The sequence below is a fragment of the Elephas maximus genome, chromosome 12 (assembly GCF_024166365.1).
Source record: "Elephas maximus indicus isolate mEleMax1 chromosome 12, mEleMax1 primary haplotype, whole genome shotgun sequence".
Taxonomy (NCBI): Eukaryota; Metazoa; Chordata; class Mammalia; order Proboscidea; family Elephantidae; genus Elephas; species Elephas maximus.
The window spans coordinates 57,781,449-57,802,836 of record NC_064830.1 but is presented as its reverse complement, the minus strand read 5'-3'; the positions used below and the strand labels follow the sequence as shown (position 1 = coordinate 57,802,836).

At 60.6% G+C, this 21,388-nt stretch overlaps 1 protein-coding gene across 4 annotated transcripts; it reads right to left on the bottom strand.

Moving 5' to 3' along the window:
- Positions 1-1,864: 1,864 nt before the first annotated feature.
- CAPN15 (calpain 15) lies at positions 1,865-20,559 on the bottom strand. 4 transcript variants are annotated; one of them, XM_049903911.1, is made up of 13 exons: positions 20,262-20,559; positions 12,315-12,576; positions 5,779-7,216; positions 4,875-5,086; positions 4,586-4,769; positions 4,289-4,512; positions 4,058-4,183; positions 3,837-3,989; positions 3,316-3,477; positions 3,001-3,221; positions 2,741-2,907; positions 2,473-2,654; positions 1,865-2,168 (listed from the first exon to the last, which is right to left on the bottom strand). In XM_049903911.1, the coding sequence occupies exons 2-13, from the start codon at positions 12,494-12,496 to the stop codon at positions 1,991-1,993; spliced, it is 3,429 nt and encodes a 1,142-aa protein (XP_049759868.1). In that variant the 5' UTR covers positions 12,497-12,576; positions 20,262-20,559; the 3' UTR covers positions 1,865-1,990. The 4 variants fall into 4 exon arrangements, with proteins under 4 accessions (XP_049759868.1, XP_049759869.1, XP_049759871.1 ...); XM_049903912.1 differs by having other exon boundaries at positions 2,473-2,651; XM_049903913.1 differs by having other exon boundaries at positions 2,073-2,164.
- Between the last annotated feature and the right edge of the window lie 829 nt (positions 20,560-21,388).

Genomic DNA, 21,388 nt, shown 5'->3' with positions numbered 1-21,388 from the left:
ACAAGAGGCAGAGGGAGGGGCCCTGACACCCCAGCTGTTGATGTTTACAGTCATTCCTGGGGGGAGCTGGGGGCTATGATCCCCCAGCTCCGGCTGGGTCACACTGCTACCCTGCCTACCAGCCTGGCCACCGGAGGTCCCACAGACTATCCCACCACCCTCTACATGTTCAGGTCCCCAGGGGAGATGAGCTTCTCTCCCACTCTGACCCCTTCTTGCCCTGACCCCCAAGGCTCTCTTCATGCCTGGCTCCTGGGCCCCCTTCCTGGGCCCGTCTCAGGGCTGCAGGGGCCTGGACCAGAGGACTGAGGGTGGGAGGTCTCGGGCTGGGCCAGGGTTCTGGAGGGTAGGCGCAGGGCCGAATGGTGGTGGCAGGCGGCAGGTGGCTGTGCGGTCAGATGTGTTGTGGCAGCTCCCCCGCTGCCTGAGGCCCGCCCGGAGCGAACACTGCTGGTGTCTTTAATTGCTTTCACATTCGATCACTGCCCTGTGACAGGCCTCTTACACCAAATGCCCCCACTCTGGAGGGCCATGCTTGGAGCCAGATTACAGGGCCTGGGCTGGGTGGCACATACAACACGGGGGTGGGTGAGAGGCCAGGAGATGGGCCCGGGGCCCGCAAGGTGGTGGGAACTCCCCCCTGCCGCCATCTGCTCCTTCCTATACCCCAGCATCAGCACAGAGGAGTCTCTGTGAAGACCCAGCACCTGGGACTGTCCCTCCGTCTGCCATCCAGGGTCCCAGCCCTGAGACCGTACCGGTGGATAGAGGTGTCTCCCCAGTCCTGTTAGGTACGGCTGCAACACGAAGGCCCACATGGGCAGGAGAGAGGTGCTAGGCTGCCACGTCCTGTCCACCATCCTGCCCCTCGCTGGGATTCGGCAGCCCTTCCCCTAGTCTGTCCTGGGGCTAATCCTGGCCCCATCCCTACCCCCACCCCACAGCGCTGCCCTGCCCCCGGAGGGCCTACAGAAAGAGAGACTACCCTTACAAAACAAAAGGTTTTATTTGGTCCATTGGAGCCTGAGTCTGGACCCCGCCCATGGGGAATCTGAACCGCAGGGGATGGGGCTGATAGTTGATAAAATAGCCTCTGTGTCAGAAGAGCTGCCATATTTACAGGGTTAAAAATATTCACAGCTCAGAAAAAAAAAGGATGAAATAAAAAGGAGCCCCAAAGGGGAGGAGTGCTCCTTGCCCATTCCCAGGACTAAGGCCCACAGCCCCAGGACAGGCCACTGGGCAGTGAGGGAGTGAGGGGCACTGAGGGTGGCAGCCAAGCTCCCTGGGCGTCCAAAGTGGGTGGCGGTGGGAAGGTTCCTGCCTCATGTGCCTGGGATGGGGCTGAGCCCCGATGAGACCTTGTCTGCTGGTAGGGCTGCCTGACCACACATAGGCCACACCCCAGTGCTGCTGCTCCATCATGGCTTCAGTCCTGGAGGCCCAGGAATTGCATAGTGTCACTGGAGGGCCTCTCCATGGTCACCTGGCACCAGCATCCTGTAGTGGATCACACTTGCCCCACTGTTTGACACCAGGGCGTGTTCAGGATGGGGCCTTGCTCCCCATGGGAGCAGGGAGAGGCTGACCCCTGCTGCCACCTGGGGTCTGGGCCCCAGGCCTCTGATCCCTGGAGGAGTCCTGTGGGCTGTCAGCTGTCTCACCCAGACGAGATCCCAACCCATGGGGGAGGGCAGCTGGCCTCTGAACCTGTCTTCTCAAGGCCATGGGCCAAGGGGATGTGTGGTCCGTGGCTGGTGGCTGGGTCGAGGTATTTGCTTTGTAGCCAAGAGGCCCTGGCCAGGCCGACTGGCCCCAGGGTGAAGGCAAGCGGGGTGGGGGTGGGGGGGGGGGTGGGGGGGTGGGGAGGGGCTCCCAGCTCCCCAGAGGTCCTGAGATTCATCCCAGTGTCCTCGGCCTGGGTCTCTCTACTAAAGTGCGTGCAGGTGGGCAGGCAGGCACAGCCCTGTCTGGCGGCAGGCCGAGGGGGTCACAGTGGCCTGGGCCCATGCAGGCCGGCGACCTCGGGTGTGAGTGGGGGGCTGTGGGTGCCCTTGGTGGCTCTCCAGTCATTGAGGAAGGCCTGGGCTGCCTTGCGGTGTGCCAGGCGGTGTGTGATGGAGAAGCCGGCATTGCCTTCCAGTTGGGACAGGATCACCAAGACCTGCCTGGGGAAGGGGGCTGGTGAGGGCCAGAGGCCCACCTATGCAGGGGCTGTGTGTGTATGTTTGTGTGGCAAGGCCTACCTGTCCAGGGGCTTTATGTTTAGGGTTCACCTGTTCAGGGGTGTGTGCGTGTCTGTGTGTGTCAGGGCCTACCTGTCCAGGGGCTGTATGTTTAGGGTTCACCTATTCGGGGCTGCATGTTCAGGACCTACTCATTTGGGGGCTGTTTGTGTGTGTGTGGGGGGGCCACCTGTCTGGGGGCTGCATGTTAAGGGCCCACTTGTTCAGGGGCCTTGTGGGGGCCCACCTGTGCAGAGGTGGCACGCTGTCATGGGTGCGCAGGCTGCCACGCGTGGACACGACGTTGAAGCTGTCGGTGCAGTCACACTGCACGTGCAGGTAGGACCTCGGGTGTCGGTTCTCAACCACCACGATGAGCCCCGCCCAGCCATGTGTCAGGTAGTAGCAGGTCATGCCCTCGCGGCCCTGCTGCAGATGGCAGTTGTGGGTGGGGGCCATGGGAGCCATACCCTGTTGACAGGTCCTCCCCGTGCCCCACGGGGCAGCACCCCCACCTCATGCCGCTCGCCCTGGCTCTCAGTCAGCAGGATGATGGCGTCAGCAAGCGTGGTCGGCTGGGCCTCTACCGGCTCTACCATCACCAGCCTTGAGCTGTAGACGGCCAACACATGGCCGGGTGGCTCTGGAGTGTAGCGCAGGCTCCCTGACATGGAGCTAGGGGCTGCAGAGTGGGTGTTGGGGGCATTAGGGTGGACGGGTACCCGGTGTGCACCCTGCGTGGAAGGCTACCCACCCTGCCCAGGTGCCCAGTTACCCTGTGTGGCCGTGGGGCTCGTGCCCCAGTGGTTGAAGGCACAGCACACAACTGCATACTCGCCCGGCTCTAGCATCACATCACAGTTGACGAACTTCTTGACCGCCCGCTTGCTGTGGGCCAGGAGGCGGCCCAGGCACAGGCGGCCACCACGGCCAAAGTTGGCCCGGAACACCAGGATGCACAGGTCCAGCAGGTGGCTGTCCCCCGCGTCTGAGCGCCTGCAGCCAGGGTGCATGGGTCATGGTGGACCATGATGGCCACACTGTAGCCTGCCCACCACTGTGTCCCACCGTCCTTCCCGCCCACACCCACCTGCTGCCCTCCTGGAAGAGGGCGAAGTCCAGCGAGGTCCTCTCAAGCACAGTCAGTGTGGTGACGCCCACAGGCCTGCTGGCTGAGCGGGGGAAGCAGCCCTGCACCCGCACCTCCTGCCAGTCTGAGCGTGCCTTGCAGATGTCCACTGAGTCAAAGTATCTAGGGCAGTGAGGATGGACATGCTCCCACAGCTGCCCAGGCCTCCAGTGCCTGTGTGGCACCCCCTCTCTTGCCCCTTTGCCCCCAGCCCTAGGAGTCTGTTGGGAAAGGTGCCCAACCAGGAAGTGGTTCAGCCTTAGTTTGCCACTGGACAAAAGGTTGCTGGGCTGCATAGCAATTCCACGATGGCCAGCTGACCTGTGGGGCCCCAGGTGCCGAGGTTGGGCAGAAGCAGCAGCTGCAGCCTGTTGGACACACCCTTCCCCTGCTGCTCTGGGCCCTTCCGGGTGCAACAGCTCCCATAGAGCAACCCACGCCCTGGCACACTGCCCCCTGCAAGGATGTAGCCCACCACACACCTGATGAAGTCACTATACTCCATCCAGAAGACACCCTCGCCACTGCTGAGGGGCACGAGCTCACCACGCAGGTGCCCTGGCCAGTGTGGCCACTCATCAGACCAGCTGCCATTCCAGGAAAAGCGGCCCCACGGGTTCCGGAGCCGCAGGAGCCTACGGACACAAGGCTGAGGCTGTGGCCGACCACACCCTCCCCCACTCGGCTGGCCACCTGGCCCTACCTGGAGCCCTGCACCTCACGGACATCCAGGATGGAGTAGGCGTGGCGTGGGCGCAGGCCCAGGCTCTCATAGGCTGCATCATCCACCTTCATGTTGCCTCCACCACAGGAGGCGCCCATGAGAAACCTGTGGGCAGAGCAGCCTTGTTGACCCAGTGGTCCTCCCTGCAAAACCCTAGCCTCCTGGGCAGGTGGACAGCCCCTCTCACCCCACACTCCCCCCAGCCCTCACCCCGCCTCCTTGGAGCTCAGCATCTTGGCCCAGATGAGGTCGGTGTCCACGGGTTCCTCGCGGGGGTTGGTGGAGCTGACCTGCAGCAGGAGGCTCTCACAGGGGGCCCCAGTGAGCGTGGCCAGGCCCTCGATGGCACGGCCGGCCTGCAGTGCAAAGTAGGAGCCGTGCAGCTTGGCCAGTGCCTTCTCGATGAGTGCTACCCACAGCTGCTTCCGCTGGGCCTGCAGGGAGGGCGGGGTTGGAGGCCAATGCTGCCTGCTGCCCTGCCTGCTGCCCGCTGCACCCCCCACCCACCTGTGAGAAGAGCAGGTAGCCACCCTCATCACAGGGCAGCATGTCGTCCACCAGCACCGTGGTCCACGTGCCATCTTTGCACAGCCGCACCTGGTAGGCACCCTCGGGGCACAGATCTCGTGTGACCATGACCCGCTCCACGAGGTCGGGCCGCTCCGCCAACACCGCCAGGGCGCTCAGGAACCTGGGGGGGTGGTGGCTCAGGGGGGCATATGGCTTGCCCCCCACCTGCCCCCGCCCTCTCCCCCCCATACCTGCCCCCGCCCTCTCCCCTCCCCCACCCTCTCACCAGCAGTTCCCCAGGAGCCCCTGCAGGATGTCCGAGGGCCGGAGCCTGCAGAACACGGACCACTGCACAGGGGAGGGGTCCTTGAAGACGGAGCAGTTAATCTCGTGGGGCCGCAGCCATTGCCGCACACGCTGCTGGACGCCATCCCCCTCAGGGAAGCCCACAGATGCGGGCCCGGGTGGGAAGCTGTCGTCCACGAAGTTCACGCCATTCTGCAGGGACCGTGGGGGTCAGGGCCTCAATGGGCTTGCTCAGCAGACCCACCTGACCCACTGCCAAGGAGTCCTCAGAAGACGCTGCAGAGTCCCACAGGTCTCCAGCTCACCCGATGCAGAACAGGGACCCCACTGGCTGATGTGTCAGCAAGGGGAGGCTGGATGCCACACCCCCCATCCAGTGCAGGACCAAGGCAGGCTTGCTTGGTCGTGTGACTGGGAGTGGGCCCAGGAGACAGCACAGCCCCCATCCCACTACTGTCTGGGAGGTAACCCAGACATGCCACCCATGCTCTTTCCCAGCTGGTGGGGCCGAGGTCAGGCACACAGGCGAGTAAGGGGATGTGGTGGGTAGGGGCGGCAGGTCTGCCCTGGCTGCGGAGGGTGGAGGGAGAAGAGCATGGCCAGTGCCTCCCACAGCTGACAGTGTAAAGTTGGAGGCCCTGACCCTAGCTCTCCCCAGGGCCTCCATGTCCCCTGCCCCCACCCCCACCCCCCAGCATCTGTGCCCTGATGTGGTGACAGGAGGGTGAGAAGCAGGCCAGGCTAGAGTGCAGACCGCAGTCCCACACCCTCTGCCCTACCCCATGCCCACCACCCAGAACCCCCACCCACCACCCTGTGCCTTCCTGTCCCGCCCTCTGCTCCCATTACACCCCGTCCACCCCTTTCTGCCCCCAACTGCTCACCTCCCGGCAGAAGGCCACGATGTGTTCCCATAGCGCCTTGGCCTCGCCCTCATCCGTCAGCCGCCGCTTCTCCACCAGCACGCTCTCTCGGCGTCTCAGGGGCGTGGCCCCCTGGCGCTGGGCCTCTAACAGCTGTGGTGTGTGGCAGGCGGCACAGTGCCGGGCACGTGCAGCATTGAGCAGGGTGCAGGCAGGGCAGGCCCACTGGGCCCGGTGCTCGGGAGGTGCAGCAGGCAGGAGACAGGTGGCCTTGTGGGCTGAGGGGGCCTGGCTGCAGCTGCCACTGCTGCAGGGCCCGAGCCTGTCAGTGCTGCAGTCAGGGCAGCGGGCAGGGGCCTCACCGTGCTCCTGGAAGCCGTGTAGCTTGGAGCAGCCACAGGCCGAGCAACGGGCAGCCGCTGTGGGGTTGTGGAGCGTACACTGGGCACACGACCAGGTGGTGAAGTCGGGGCTGGAGGGGCTGGCAGGCGTGAAGCGCACAGAGTCGCTGGCCAGGTTGATGATGTCGTTGCCCAGCACAGGGCCACAGTCCTCACCACGGGCTGGGCCACTCTCCATCGCCTCCAGCACACTCAGTCGCTGGTCAGATAGCAGCTCAGCCTGGCGGGGGGCCCCAGCTGCTGCCCACCCCAGGCCCTGGGGGACCTTGGGACTAGGTGAGGGCTGAGCAGCCTCAGGCACTGGTGGCTGCAGCTGGGGGGGCACCTCCCGGCGGCTTCGGGGTACAGGGTTGTTCTGCAGGGGTGGCGAGAAGGGGCTAAAGGGTGCCATGCGTTGGGGCTCCTGGTTGGCTGTGGGCACACCCTGGCTGGCAGAGACAGGGGTAGCCTCGGTGCTGTCCCCAGGCAGACCTGGTGGGGGCGGGGTAAGCCCGGCATGGAACCTGGCAGGGGCCACGACCTCAGGCACCACTAGGGCTTCAGGTGGGATCCTGGGCAGCGAAAGTCTGCGGGGGCCCCCACAGGCGGAGCAAGAGCTGGCCACAGGTGTGTTGTGCAGTGTGCAACGTGGGCAGGCCCAGGCCCCCGGCTCTGTAACCACCTCCTTAGGGCACCACCCAGCTGGTTCCACAGCTGCCCGCCCTGCTGTCTGCACAGGCCCTGTTTCCTTCTGGCAACTGCCCCTGGGCTCTGCCAGTACGGCAGGAGATGTGGGCAGGGCCCCATTGATAATTGGGGCCAGAGGGGCCCCGGGTGCGGGGTCAGGGGCAAAGCCGCACACCTCACAGGCCTCCTTGCCCAGGAAGTTCCGGAAGGTGCAGCGGGGGCAGGGCCATTTCTGCTCCTCCACGCTGAGCCTCAGTATCTGGTCGAGGTCGGGCTTTTGCCGGGGGGCCTCGCAGATGGCACACTGGCGCTGACCAGCTGGGTTCAGAAAGGTGCAGCGGGTGCAAGACCACTCCCGGACTGCGGCCATAGACCCGGGCGAGTGCGTGTGGCTGCAGGAAGGACCGAGGGGCCAAGTCAGGGCTCTGGAATCCCACAGCTCTGCCCTGAGACCGCCTTCTGGAGGGGGTGGGCTGTGGGGCTGAGCCTCCGATCAGCCCCAGGGGAATGTGAGCCCACAAGGGGTCCAGGGCCACATGGCAGGGTTCCGCCTCACTCCCAGCCCAGCCTGCATGTGCAGGCTGGGCAAGAGCCCACCATGAGGACCAGCTGGGGCTGCTGCCTGGTCTGGAGCTTCTCCAGGGCACGGGGCAGGGCTGACCCTCCTGCCCAACTAAGGACAGGCCCTGCAGCCCTCTGTCCCTAGATCCATGCCTAGGATTGGTCAATTCCAGCTGGGACTGCAGCTGCCCAGCGGGCTGTGGGCAAAGACCTAATCAGACCAGCCTGGCGAGGCCACACTGAAACCGCACACTTAACGCCTCACCTGGGAGCCAGACGACCCACCCAGGTGCTGTGCGGGGCTCAGAACACCCACATTCCACGCGGACTGAAAGCATGGCCAGCAAAGGCGACCTGGGACCATACCCAACCACCCTTCCTCTTGCAGCCATTGCTGGGCTGACAGCGTCTTGCTGGAGCAAAGAGTGTGGACCACAGCGTCATGGATATGACCAGCTCAGCCCGAGCCTGGGAGTGAAGGAGCTGTACCCTTGCATGGCCCTTGAGGCGCCCTCTATCTAGTCATTGGGCCTGAGGCGCGAGGCAAGCAGGCACAGGGAGGATCAGAGAGTTGGCCTGGGAGTACCTGCGCCCGAGGCCCACAGCTGGTCCAGCACTGCTAGTCGGACCAGAGCTGTGGTAACGGCAGGGGTGGGCAGGCCCGGCTCCTAGCACTTCCAACGGGACCGCTGGCCACAGTCCGTCCTGCCTAGGGCAACACTCCCAATTCCCCCAGGGCCCTGGGACAGGGCACACAGCAGTCTCCCTTGCACAGCCTGCCCGTGACCCCAGGGGGGCCTCACCTCTCCTGGGGCCCCCAGAGGGCAGCGGATGCCGTGCCATGCATTCTCCCCAGCTTCGGGGTCAGGGCTGGGCTGGCCTGACCATGTGAGGGGCCCATGCTCCAGAACACAGAGCCTCTAAACCGACCACAGCTGCCCTGCTGGTGAAAAAACCAACTGTTTTTTCACAACAAGCATGAAACTTGTGCTCCTTACAATACGTTCCAGCCAAACCCTTTTAGTTCAGGAAGAAAACTTGTCTCTTCAAAAACACAAACAAAAAGATGCCCCCAAGCACCATTAGTGTTTCCTGGATTCACAGCACCCTGTGGGGCAGCCTCTGGGTCCAGAGCAGGGAGGGGGAAGGATGAGGGAGCAGGAGCAGGCAGGGAAATGGCCAGCACCCAAGCAGGCAGTAGCATCTCCCAGAGCCCTCGGGTGTATGGATGGGAGGGAGAAGCTGGGCTTGTCATGGGGCATTCTCCCCAGGGTGGCCAACACACAGGGTAGGTGGCATCAGGCCAGGGATGATCCCTGCTCCTGTACTGGGAAACTCAGAAAACTGCCCGTGTCTCCCTGTCCTCCCTCGGTAAAAAGGCCCACAGCCTGGTCAAGGAGCAGAGCATGCATGTACCGGAAGAGCACATGCGTACAGTACAAAGTACATGCTTACACACACAATACACCTACAACATACATGTACACACGTCACACAATACACACGTGCTCATGCACATGTATACACACACACAAGGTACATGAATATACACACAGAACACCCATACATACATGGGCATATAGGCACATGCTGATGGTCCTGGGGAACACCATTCCAGTGGCGGGCTCAGGCTTGGCTGCCCGCCCTGCACTCCCCATGCTCTGGGTGTGACTGTACGGCTGAGCTCTGGATGGCCCAATGGCTAAGCAGCATGGAAGGCCCCCTACCCATATCGTATTCCCTGAGAACAGCTAATAGGTACACATGCGGATTAAGCAGACAGCTGTGTATACACCAGACCAGGCAGGATGGCCTCCCGAGGGCCCTGGAAGCCAGAGGCTGGGGAGCACAGCAGCTGCCTGGGCCCGCAAAATGATGACAGGCGGTGGCACACAGACTCTCAGGATATGGGGCTGCCTAGCCCTACTGGAGGAGTGTTCCCCAGGGCCTCCTCCCCCAGGGCCTCTCTCCCACAGCCCACATTCATATCTGCCTATGGGGCTCATTTTCACTGGAGGGCATGGTTGGAGAAGCGGCAGCTGGATGGTCGGTGGGGACGCAGGGTGTTTGCTGACCCAGTCGTGCCCAGGGCGACCCAGCAGGGTCCACTAGGACAGAAAGATCTGCTAGGCTGTGACCTGCCACGTGCCTTGTGCCCCCTGCAGGCTGCAGTGGACACGGGGAGTGTACATGTGTACCTGTCTGCTTGTAGTGGTGCATGTACACATGTATGCACATGCATGTGCATATGAGTGTGTGCATCAGCTGACAGCCAGTCAGGGTGATGTTAGGGCGCCACTGTGTCCCCACTAAGGGGCTAAGCCCTGTGCTAGGTAGGGTAGCATCCCCTGCGCCTACTCTCCACCCCTCTCCCTACTGCTGCCTGCAGCCCACTTCCCCACACCAAGTTTCCCATTTATAATCTGAGTATCAGACTCCCTCCTTTAACGCATATCCTCCCGAGTTACCCTTCTGGGCCCACAGCTGTATGACTCCCAGGGGCTCACACACACAGGCCAACAGTGACTGCTGAGGGGCCTGGTCCGGTCCCACTGCATGGGGGCCGGGGGCGGGGGGACCAGCAGGGGGCCAGAGCAGAAGGAGGGATGGAAGAGAGGAAGGAGCCAGTGAGAAAGGGAAAGGCCAGCACCATTAGGCAACTTGCCATGAGGTGTGACCCACACTCAGGTTCTCACCCCCACTTAGACATCACATGCCCGCATACTCACACCACCCCCACTCATACCACCCCTACCACGCACATCACCCCCACTGCGCACACACACACCACCCCCACCATGCAAACACACACTACCCCCACCATGCATAAACACATATCATCCTCAATATGCACACACACTATCCCCATCATGCACACACACCACCCCACGTGCACACACACACCACCCCCACCATGCATACACACAACACCTACTATGCATACACACACACAGCACCACCACTCAGATACCACATGCACACACTCATACCACCCCACAACGCCCCCACACCACCCACACTCACATGCACATCCATGCTCTCCTTGGCACACTTGGCCTCTCAGTAGGCCTCCCTGGCAAGCCCTGTAGAACTCCAACCACCACCATCCTGCCTCCCATTGGGCTGGAGAAGACTCCAGGGTGGAACAACAGCTACAGCGTGAGTCCCCATGGGGTGTGAGTGCAGGTCTGGGATGCACATGCAGCATGGGCGACCGCGGAACCCACAGACTCGACAGGCTCTCCTGAGGTCCACAAACTCATGGGGCCGGGGGTGAGAGGCGACCCCAACAGAGAAACACCTTTACTTTCTGCTGCTTAAGTTTTTATTACACGTGGTACCCTACAATGAAAAAAAGTTACACTAAGGTAGTTTTTTTATAAGGTGAGCTCTGAACTAAACAACCTGAGGTTTCATTTTGCGACCACAAGCTAGCAAAGCCCCACCTGTGCCACCACCAGGTGCTGGCAGGTCTGTGTAGATGCCAGCTGCAGGGGCAGAGCCCCGGCCTCAGAGCCAGCCACTCTGACCCAAGGGATCTCTTTAAAGAAGTAAACACATGAAAACAGAGATGTGCATGGACAGACACAGAGAAGACCGTGCACCATCAGGGAGACACAAACAGGACCACAGCGAGGTGTCGCCTCATGACCATGAGTATGGCGAGCATCAAACAGACAATCATAAGTGCTGACGAGGAGGAGAAGACAGAGCCTTGTCCACTGTGGTGGGAGCTCAGCTCAGTGCCATGGAAAACAGGCTGTTGGTTTTTTCACAACTAAACATAGACTCAGGATACCAGACTCAGCAATTCCGCGCCTAGGGATCGACCTACGGATGCAAATGTTCACTGAAGCATTGTCACAGTAAACAGCAAGTGAAACAGCCCAACTGTCCAACAACGGATGGCGGGTAAACCGAATGTGGTTCACCCAGCGTGACGGAGCGTTACTTAGACATAAAGAGAGATGAAGTCCTGATTCACGCCATCACATGGACGAATCTCAGAAGTGAAAGAGGCCTATCACAAAAGATCACCTGGCGTACGATTCCAGTTGTGTGGATTTTCTAGAAAAGGTAAACCCACAGGGACAGAGGCAGGTCACTGGTTTTTGGGGGCCTGCAGTGATGGGGAGGCCTGGAACAGGCAGGAGGCCTTTTGGGCTGTGGTGTTGGCTGCACACCCCACAGACCAGCCCAGCTACAACACTGCTCACTGACAGGGGTGAACTTTACACACGCACGTGATGTCTCCACAAGCCAGTTAAAAGGCACATACAAAGCAGTCATTCGGAACCTCGGGGCCCTGACAGAGATGACGTGGCGGCCAGGAGTTACGCTAAAGTCATCCCCCAGTCTATCAAGGAGCCTTCCTACCAGGATGGGGCGGGGGTGGGGGACCTGGCCACAAACCTAGAGGAAGCCCGACGTGCAAGAGTCTGATAGATGTAGTCCCCGCAGCTCCTGCAGCCCACCGTGCCATCCCCCCACAGCACCCCATGGCCCTCTGAAGCCCCTCTGCAGGCAGTCCCGTGCTGGGGGCAGGGCGGCACACAAACAGGAATGGGCAGTGGGCGGTGTTCAGCAGGTGCCCCCCAACCCCGAAATCCTGCAGGAAGACAGTCAGAACTCTCAATGTGGGTGGCTCTCCCAGGTCAGGGCAGCACTTCCCCCCCAAGAAGCTCCCAAAGCAGTTATGTACCCAGACCATCCACAAACCAGGCTCACCAGCTACACTGGCATACCATGTCCCCCAGGCCTGGCCCATCAAGCCTGAAGGGTCACAGCCCCTCCTGAGACTAGGGACAACTGAACCCCTAGCCCCTCACATCCATGGGCACAAGGTCACTGGACAGCCCCAAGAAACAGAGGCCTGGTATCCGTCAGCCCTTCTGCCAGGGAGAGGTGCCCCACCCCTTGTGTTCTTACCTTTGGGCCCGGGGCTGCAGAGGCACGTGCTGCTGGGTGACCAAGGCACCTTCCCAGACAGGCCCCCCAGGGGCACTCCTGCACCAGCTGGCTGCTGCTGGGGGCCCCGGGTAGGGCACCCCCACGGGGAAGCCATGGTCTGACTCAGTTTCGGTGGCCAGTGAGGAGGCGGAGCTCCCCATGGCCCCGCCCACCTGTCACATCTGGCCGGTGTGCAGGGTGTGCGGAGGGCAGAGGCTGCGTTGGAGACAGGGGGGCCGGTCTGGTCAAAGTGAAGATGACAGCGACAGAAATAAACAGAGAGAGAGAAAGAGAATGGAAAGAAGAGAGAGACACACATGATTCACGTGAAGGAGGCTGCGGTGCCTGAGGGGTGTCCCAGCATGGCAAGTGCACCTAGTGGGATGACGAGGTGGGGGGACAGCCACAGCCCAGCGGCTGCTCCTCCTCCCAGGGCCCCCTTCCACCCACACATCAACCACCTGGCCCTTGAGGGGAGGTGGGGCCGAATGTCTGCTCTTCAGAGGATCCCTTAGCTGGAAGAGGCCGTGCTATGAGCCTCTGTCACAGGAGAGCGGAAGCGGGGAACATTTAACTAAAGAGAAATGGAACCTTCACTGAGCCAATGTGGGGACAGAAACCACATGCCCCCAGAGTATCAGTGAGGACGTGTCAGGACACAGCCCTGGAACCTGTACTAACTCCCCTTTCCCAGGACTCAAACATGGTCCGGGGTGAGGGGCTGTCTGGCCCACCCCATCTGTTGACACTCCTGGTGGTGTCCTTCTTCAGCTCCCAGTGAGGGGACAGAGGAGTGGAGTCCAGGAGGAGATGGGGAGATGGTGAACAGACACCTGGCGCATGGCCCAGGTGGGGGGCTTCCCAGATGCAGTGGTTGACACCGCAAGCAGGGGTGCCTGCACACAGTGGTGCGGTGGCCTGAGGACAGGTCTCTCCCACGTCACTGCCTTTAACGCAGGACGGTGGTACACAGACCTCATGCTCTGGAGGTAGCTGGCTTGAGGGTACCTGCTGGGCCCGGGGCTGTATGTGGGGCTCCCACGGCTGCCAAGAGCTGGGGCCAGGTGCAGCGTCACACCCTGGTTGGCAGCCAAGGCCTGTCTGGGTGGGACAGCTTCTCTCAGCCCTCCTCTGCCCCGCCTGCTATGGCATGAGAGCCAGGGGTCCAGGGCCCCCATTACAGCTTCAATCCAGAGTGGCCAGGCCCTCATTTGCTCAAGATACCTGTCACTTGCCACGCATGCAATTTGTGGGGTCAGACAACCAAGACCTTGCCCTGACTGGCCCTGTGGGCCCAGAAAGACTGCGGCCACCCATATCTTGTCTGCATCCACGGAACGGGGACACAGACTATATAGAACAGGGCTGTGTCCAGAGCCAGGGTTGCAAACTGCAGCCCATGGCCATTTCTGGCTGTGTTGAGCAGAGTTCATATCTTTAAATGGTCAAGGATCAGAAGAACGACATTTGTGGCAGGTGAGCCCACGAGAAGTTCAGCTCTTGGCCACATAGCCCAGGCCCACCCCTTGTTTCTGCGCTGGCTGAGGGGTCTTCCCACAGAAGCTGCAAGCCATGTTACAACGGCTGTCATGAATTATGTCCTCCCCAAAATCTGTGTATCAACTTGGTCAAGCCATGTGTGGTTGTCCTCCATTTTGCAACTGTAATTTTATATTAAAAGAATCAGAGTGGAATTGTAACCCCACCCTTACTCAGGTCCCCTCCCTGATCCAAGGTAAAGGAAGTTTCCCCGGGCTGTGGCCTGCACCACTTTTTATCTCTCAAGAGATAAAAGGAGAGGTAATCAAGCAGAGAGTTGGGGACCTCATAACACCAAGAAAGCATCATCAGGAGCAAAGCACATCCTTTGGACCCAGGGTCCCTGCACCTAAGGAGCTCCTCGACTAGGGGAAGATTGAAGACAAGGAATCTTCCTCCAGAGCTGACAGAGACAGAAAGCCTTCCCCTGGAGCTGACACCCTGAATTTGGACTTGTAACCTACTAGGCTGTAAGAAAATAAATTTTTCTTTGGTAAAGCCATCCACTTGTGGTATTTCTGTTAGGGCAGCACTAGATGAGTAACACAATGGCACTGATGCTGGGCCCACAAAGCCGGACATACTGACCCCAATCCTTTACGGGGAGCTTGCTGACTCCAGCTCCAGACCAAGGCTGCCCGATAAAAACATAATGCGTACCACAGATACCATCTTAACTTTCTAGCAGCCACGTGATAAACACAGAATTTTGGTAATACGTTTTATGTAAACTGACACACCCAAATCATCACCTTGTCACCAAATAGTCACCAAATAATCGATACAGAAGCATTGAGGAGATGCTCAGCGTTCACTCTGGTCTTGGTGCTTGGGCCTCATGGATTAGCTCTATCTGGACCAGCCATGAGGCTGGGGCGTGTGCGCTGAGCAGTGCAGGGCCATGCACAGTGCGGACTAATCGACTAATCGCAGCTGGCCAGCCAGCACACACAGCACGCTCCCTCCTGACCATCCACACGCCCACCTCTGCTGCTCCTTCAGCTCTCAAACGGCAGGTGGGGTGCCAGGGAGATGGCTAGTCCCTCCTACCCACACCAGTTCACACACTCATTCATTCAACTGTCAATCATTCATTCACATGTTCCTTTAGCCTCTCGTTTATTTACTCATTGGTTCACCCACTCATTTGTTCATTCAACCACTCTACTGTTCATTCATTCACTCATTCATTCATTTGTCCACTTGTTCATTCATCTGTTCATTTGCTGAGTAGCCCTCAGACTCCACTACCCACTGGCTCATTCCAGGCACTTGGAGAAGCCGTCAAAGCCCTGCTGGCAAGAAAGAGCTCATGCTCTGGCTGCTGCTTCTTAGGAACAACACTCAGCGGCAGGGAAGCGAGAGCAGCCTGGACCCACCTCTGGCAGAAGCTGGCCCTCAGCCAGAACTCAATGGGGTGGAGGGGGGCGGCAGAGACCCCTGCCCGTGGGACCTGTCCTGCTGACTCAGCCCTAGGTCCTCTGTCCAGGGGAAGGGACGGCCCCACAGTGGACCTCCAAGGCTGTGCCTCAGGCAGCTCCTCTGACCAGGTTCCTCCCTGCCCTCATTCTGGAACCACTGCCCTCGTTCTTATATGGCTGGTGGCCTGGATCTAGGCAGGTGAGAACGAGGGGGGCTGCCCAGGTGCACTAATTAGGCCAAGAAGGTGCTAATTAGTGAGGCTTGTGCTCAGAGGCCAGCAGGACTGACAGCCAGATGAGGAAACGCAGCCTGGGTGGGGCAAACCCTCCTCAGAACCACACTGGGGCCCCAGTAACAATACTGACTCATAGGGCCCAGGCGCCCAGCCCCCAGCCCTTCCCCAACCTTGACAACCCCACTGCTCTGAGGACCCCACTGGGCTTTGGTGGGTGCCTGTGTAGGCCACTGAGGGCAGACTCCATGTGGTTGGCCAAGCACTTGGGGTAGGTGGGCTGTGAGCAAATCCCCTCCGCTTTCCAGCCTTGCCCTCCAAGCTCCCAGAGGGCCTCGTGGCCATCAGGCCCTGCCAGGGCACCAGGAGCCCATGAGGCCAGTGGGGTTGCCGGGCCACCTCTGTACAGGGTGAAGAAGCCACGGAAGGGCTGAGAGTCATCATCAGGGCTTCCCTGGCACTGTAACCCCCAACGCCCTCAAGGCACAACCACATGTCACTGCAAGAAGGGACAGGAGCAATGGCAGCCCAGAGGCAGGCCCCAAGCCAGGGCCGTGTGATGTTACCCTCAGAGAATGGGGCGGGAGGGGTGGGGGGCAAGTCTCAGTGTGGCCGGGCCCCAGGGCAGTGGCTCCCATGGGCTGTGGTGACACGTTTCCCAGTACAGTGATACCAACTGCTAGCCCAACCTCCCTGCACTGAGGCTGGAACACAGTTCAGGAACACTAAGCTGGCTACCCACTGTGCCCACAACTACACCCACTGACTGGGTAGTTGCCAGGTCCTGTTGCAGAGCTAAGGGTCCACGCAGATAGGCAGCCCTGTGTTGCCACAGCCCCACCTGGAACCCTGGCTACCTCCAGAAGAAACCACCTGGAGGAAATCAAACTCCTGCCTGTACCAGTTTAGTTCCAAAGGGCCAGGGGGAGGGGAGAGAGGAGAAAAAGAGGGGGGAGACGAGGTGGAATGAGGAAGGGAGGGGCTGCTATCTCTGAGGTCAGTGCCTGTGCATTCCTTGTATATGCTGTCCACGTGTGAGTGCACCTCGGAGGACCACATACCTGCATCATCAGGGAGGAACAAAGGGACGACCCTTGATTTGAGTCTCTATTCAGCTCAGGGTTCAGCATCTTACCCAGTGCTGTCTGCTGTCTTTACAGGGAAGGAGGCAAGGCACCCAGCCCTCGTTTCTGGCGATTCTGTGTATCTGGTCTACCTAGTTCACATGTGATTCCCAGGGCTTGCTGGGAGCAGACCAGGTGTCATGGGGCACCAGGAGCATCTCACGCCTCCAGCTCACCCCAAAGAGGGTCAGAGGGCAGTCTGGAGCCTGTATGGCTCTGGCCTCCAAGGCCTCTGGGCACCCCCATGAGCCTGGTGCCCCCCTACGGCTGCCTCTTCAATGATGGTGTCAGCCAAGGTGCAGAAGCTCAACAGCTCACCCTGGTCGAGTTTAATTCCAAAGGAACTAAAGGACCAAGACCAAAACAGCAGCAAGGGGAGCCCCTCTGTAGCAGCCAAGACCAGGTGCGCAGACGCTGCAGTGACTGTCTGCCATCACAGACAGATGCCTGTGACTTGTTTCCCTCTGATACTCCCAACCCGTCCAGGCCACAAGAGAGTAGTGGGACCATGGAGGAAGGTGCGGGGCTATGCTTGTGGACAGGAAGCAGAGGGAGATGCAGACCCATGTGGCCCTAGGAAGCAGCACGTCAGTGGGTGCACTGATGCCCTGGACAAGTGCTCACAGGAGGGACAGTCACACCACTGGCCCCCACGAGTCCTTCAGCACGCAATGCAAAGCCACTGCTTCTCACCGTCTTCAGTGTTACAACTCTCTCTCTCTCCTGGTTCCAGGAGCTTCTCAGTGCAAGGATCCCAGGTCCAAAAGAGGAACTCCACTCCTGGCTCTTCTTTCTTTGGTGGTGAAAGCCCCTCTTTCTGCTTCTGGGAGGAGTCATTTTAAGCCTAGTGGGATGGCAAAACTGACTAATCTTTTTGTTTCCACAGACCTTATTTGCATAGCCCCATCCCTACATGGGTGCTATGAGCTTTATTTGCACTATTAGCAAGCTATCTAATCCCCTTGGTGGGCCACAATTACCTTATTTGCATAGTCCCACCCAATCACTTGAGTGGGAGTTACAAGACCAAAGTGAGAAAAGCCATATAAAAGCAATCCATTGTGCTGCAGACCCAGTGTGGGGGACACTGCTACACAGAGGAGGTCCTTGCTCCCAAAGTGCCACACTGCTGGCCCAGTAGCAGGCCCAGACCTTGTGGCCCGTGCAGCCATCCAGAGCCCTGGCGTAGATGCCTCAGATCCACTGCTCTCCACAGGGCCTCCATCCAGCCCCTTCTAGAGTGGTGATGATTCAGAAGGGCCGCCCGACTGCCTCTACCCAAACTCAAAAGCAAGCCTCAGTTAGCACTAAAGAGCCCAGGGCTTCAGGACGGCGCAGCTCAGAGCTGCCTGATGCAGAAGCACAGTCACTCACTGCCTACCTACTCGGCCAGGTGGTGCTGGACACCAGGTCTGCCCCCACTGCTCACGCCTAGTGGGGCAACAAGAGGCCCCGTCACATAGGATGCATCATGTGTGAGGGCTGCAGCAATCCCACAGAGGGACAGAGTCTGCAGGGGGAGCCGGGGGGTCCTGTGGGGACACCTCAGAGCCAGGATCCTGGGCAGGGCAGAAGGTCACACGGGTCCCAGTGAACTGAGGCACCGCAGGAAGGGCAGCTGAACTGCAGGTAGCTGTGTCCAGTGGGGGTTTAGACTGAGCCAGGGGCAGCAGGAAGGCATTGAGCATGTTAAATCAGAGTAACATGACCGCACCTTGGGTGTCCAGATGCTCCTGTGGGTGCCAGCCAGGACCAAGGGACATATTGGGAGGCGCGGGTTAGGAGCCCGAGGGCCGGAGGAGCATATCCTTCCTCCCCGCCTCTGCCCACTGCCCACGCCCCACCCAGGCCTCACGGGCCAGGACGAGTGTAGACAGGTCACTCAATTTCCTGGGTTTCTGTAGCTGTGCTTCCCAGAGAGCCCAAATTGTTCCCAGCTAATCATGTCGTCGATGGCCTCTGTGACACTGTCCCACACACATCAATAAGAACCTAGTGTGGCAGCACAGGTGTCCTGCCACAGGCCAGCTGGTGGCCACTTCCCCTGCAGGTTCTCCACTGACCAGTTCGGGCTGATGAACAACATCCGTGGTTTTCAAGGATCTTTAGGACACCGGGATCCCTTTTTACAACTGCCACGTATATAAACAGTCAGCAAGGGACCAGAATGCTACAGAGCCTGGGCAGCCTCAGTCTCTTCATCTGTGAAACCGGGCTGTAAGGGCACTGGTCCAGGGCACAGGCCTGATATACAAACATTACTGTCACAAAAACCAACCAGACTGAGGCTGGCCTCTGGGGTGAAGTGGCGCAGAGATGCTGGTCTTTCCCTACATTGGGGCCGCACCACCTGAATGGGTACAGGACGAGAGGACCCCGTGTCTCTGGCCACTTTCTACTCCCAGAGCCTGCTGCCAGGGAGGCCCAAGGCACTGTCACCACTGAAATCAAGCAGTCCCTGAGTCCAGCCATTTGCACTTTGAGCCTGGCTCCCATGGGCCATTGGCCCAGGGTGAGAGGGTCGAAACTGCACGCAGATGCAGAGAGCAGCTGGAGTCTCACATGCAGAGAAGGAAGGGAAGATCCAGGAGTAAGACAGGCAGGTTGATCCCCAGTGTGCACACCACAGGCCCCCAGCTCCCCCAGGATCTCTCTCTGCATACTTTCTCTTCAGACCAGGGAAACACTATTGCTCTCAGCCCTCCTCACACCGTGAAAGTCACAGACCTGGAAGGGTAGAGTTACCTCCACCTCTCCTCCCCAACCCAACACTGCTAGTGCGAGTACTGGGGCATTCCCTACACCTCCCCCAGCCCTCCAGATCTGGGCAAAGGGAGGCACAGGGACCCCAAAAGAGGGTTCCTTGGGAAGGCTGACAAGTGCCGATTCTATGCCCAGAAGAGCCCCAGGTTCCCCCACATGACACCACTGGTGCTGAGTCGCAGGGTCTCAAGCACCCAGGCCTGGTGTCACAGCTGCTGTTGGTGTCCTGGTGCCTGCAATCTGGTCACAAACCCAGTGCACTCAGGGACCCCAAGAGCTGCTCTGATCAGGGCTGCCTGGCCCTTCCCACACATGGAGGTATACCCTTCAGGACTAGAAGGGAGAGCCGGGGTCCGCCCAGCTGCTAGGAAGGCTGTCTAGGGCACACCTAACTTCCCGGAGCCCGAGTAGGGAAGAGGAAGTGTGTCGAGACGAAGCCGGGGTGGGGGGTGGGGGGGGCGGGTGTGTCAGTGCCCAGGGCAGAGTCCGAACCCAGTACCTCCGCCCGGAGGAATAAGGGCACTCAAGGGCAGGCGGGGGCTGCGGCGACCTCTCGGGCCAGTAGCACCCGGGACTGGCCTCCAAGTGAACCCGATGACACGGTCCCGGCCGGCTTCCCATCTTAATCTGGGCCTACCCGAAGAGCGCCCCGGCCCAGCCCAGAGCCTCCTGCTGATGCTCAGGAGGGGCCGCTGGCAGAGGGCGGACACGGCTCGAGGGCCGCCCTCCCTCAGCCTCCGGAGGCCCCGGGCCCACCACCCCTCCAGGATCCGGGCAAAAGCAGGCCCGAGCCAGGCCACCTCCCGCCGGGGGCCCCGCGCCGTTGGCCCAGCCGTTCGGACTCACCTCCGCGGCGCGGCGGCGCCTCCTCAGCCCCGCGGCCCGGCAGTGCGACTCCGGCCTCTGCTTACTCCCCCCGGCCGCTCCACGACTTCGGACCCCGGAGAGCGGCGCGGCCCTCTCGCACCGCCACGGCTGCCTGGACCGATAGCCTCAGCCCGCGCGTCCACCGCCCCGCGCGTCCGGCAGATCCTGGCGCGCCGCCGGCCGCACCGCCTCCGTAGCGTAGAGCTTGCCGGCCCCGCGGCTCTGCACCCCTGAGCGCACGCGGCGCAAGGAGGCGTGCCAGACTACCTCTCCCACAAGGCCGCGCGGGGCTCAGCGGAAGTCCGAGCGGCCCGTGTGGCGCGCCGGGAGTTGTAGTCCTCGGGGGCGATGCTGCTGTAGATGACCGCGTTTGGGCCTGCGCGGCGCCACGCCCCGGCGTGACGTGCGAAGGCCGAGTGTGACAGGACTACAGCTCCCAGAAGGCCCTGCGAGGGAAAAAGACGCGGGCCTTCCTCTGCGCCTTGCAGGCCGAGCGGTGGGCCCTTGTCCCCGCGGGGGTGCCTGACCGAGGGTCCACGACTCAGGCCTGGCCCCAGCATGTCCATGAGTCCCCCTCGGAGCCCCCACCTCCTCGAAGAGCCCCCTCAGTGCCCCCCCGACTCTTCTTCCTCAGTTTCCCCTTCAAGAGCTTACTGGTCAAAAGTACCTGTTTTAGTGGCACCAACCTGTCTGCGACGCAGCTTTGTCACTCAGTGTGACAAGGGATGTTACTTCCCATAACCACGGCTCCCTCCTCGGTGAGGAGGGAAGCGACGGTCTAAACGGGATTTGAGAAGTTTGGCTGAGAGGACCTGGCACAGAAATGCAGGAACCTGTCCATCCCATCACCTTCCCTTAGGGCCTCCGCACACAACCGCCTTTCACGAAGGATCCCCCGCGGCGCAGCCTGTTCCTCCGCTGTACTTTGTGGTTACCCCGAGGTCACTCCCACCAAGCCGCTGCAGAAGGAATCCTCTCCAGGTCCTCTGCCCTGTGTCGTTCGGCGGAGGCACAGCAAGGCTGCAGAGCAGGGCACGGGCGCCGAGGGCAGAGGGAGGACTCGAACGCAAGGTCGACCCGCAGCGGGATCAACTAGTTTTATAGGT

Coding starts and splice junctions, on each gene's coding strand:
- CAPN15 (XM_049903911.1), bottom strand. CDS start 12,496: ATGGGGAGCTCCGCCTCCTCACTGGCCACCGAAACTGAGTCAGACCAT. Junction 4,770..4,874: donor GGGCTCCTGGGGAACTGCTG/GTGAGAGGGTGG, acceptor CCACCCCCCCAG/GTTCCTGAGCGCCCTGGCGG. Junction 3,478..3,836: donor GAGTATAGTGACTTCATCAG/GTGTGTGGTGGG, acceptor TCACTGCCCTAG/ATACTTTGACTCAGTGGACA.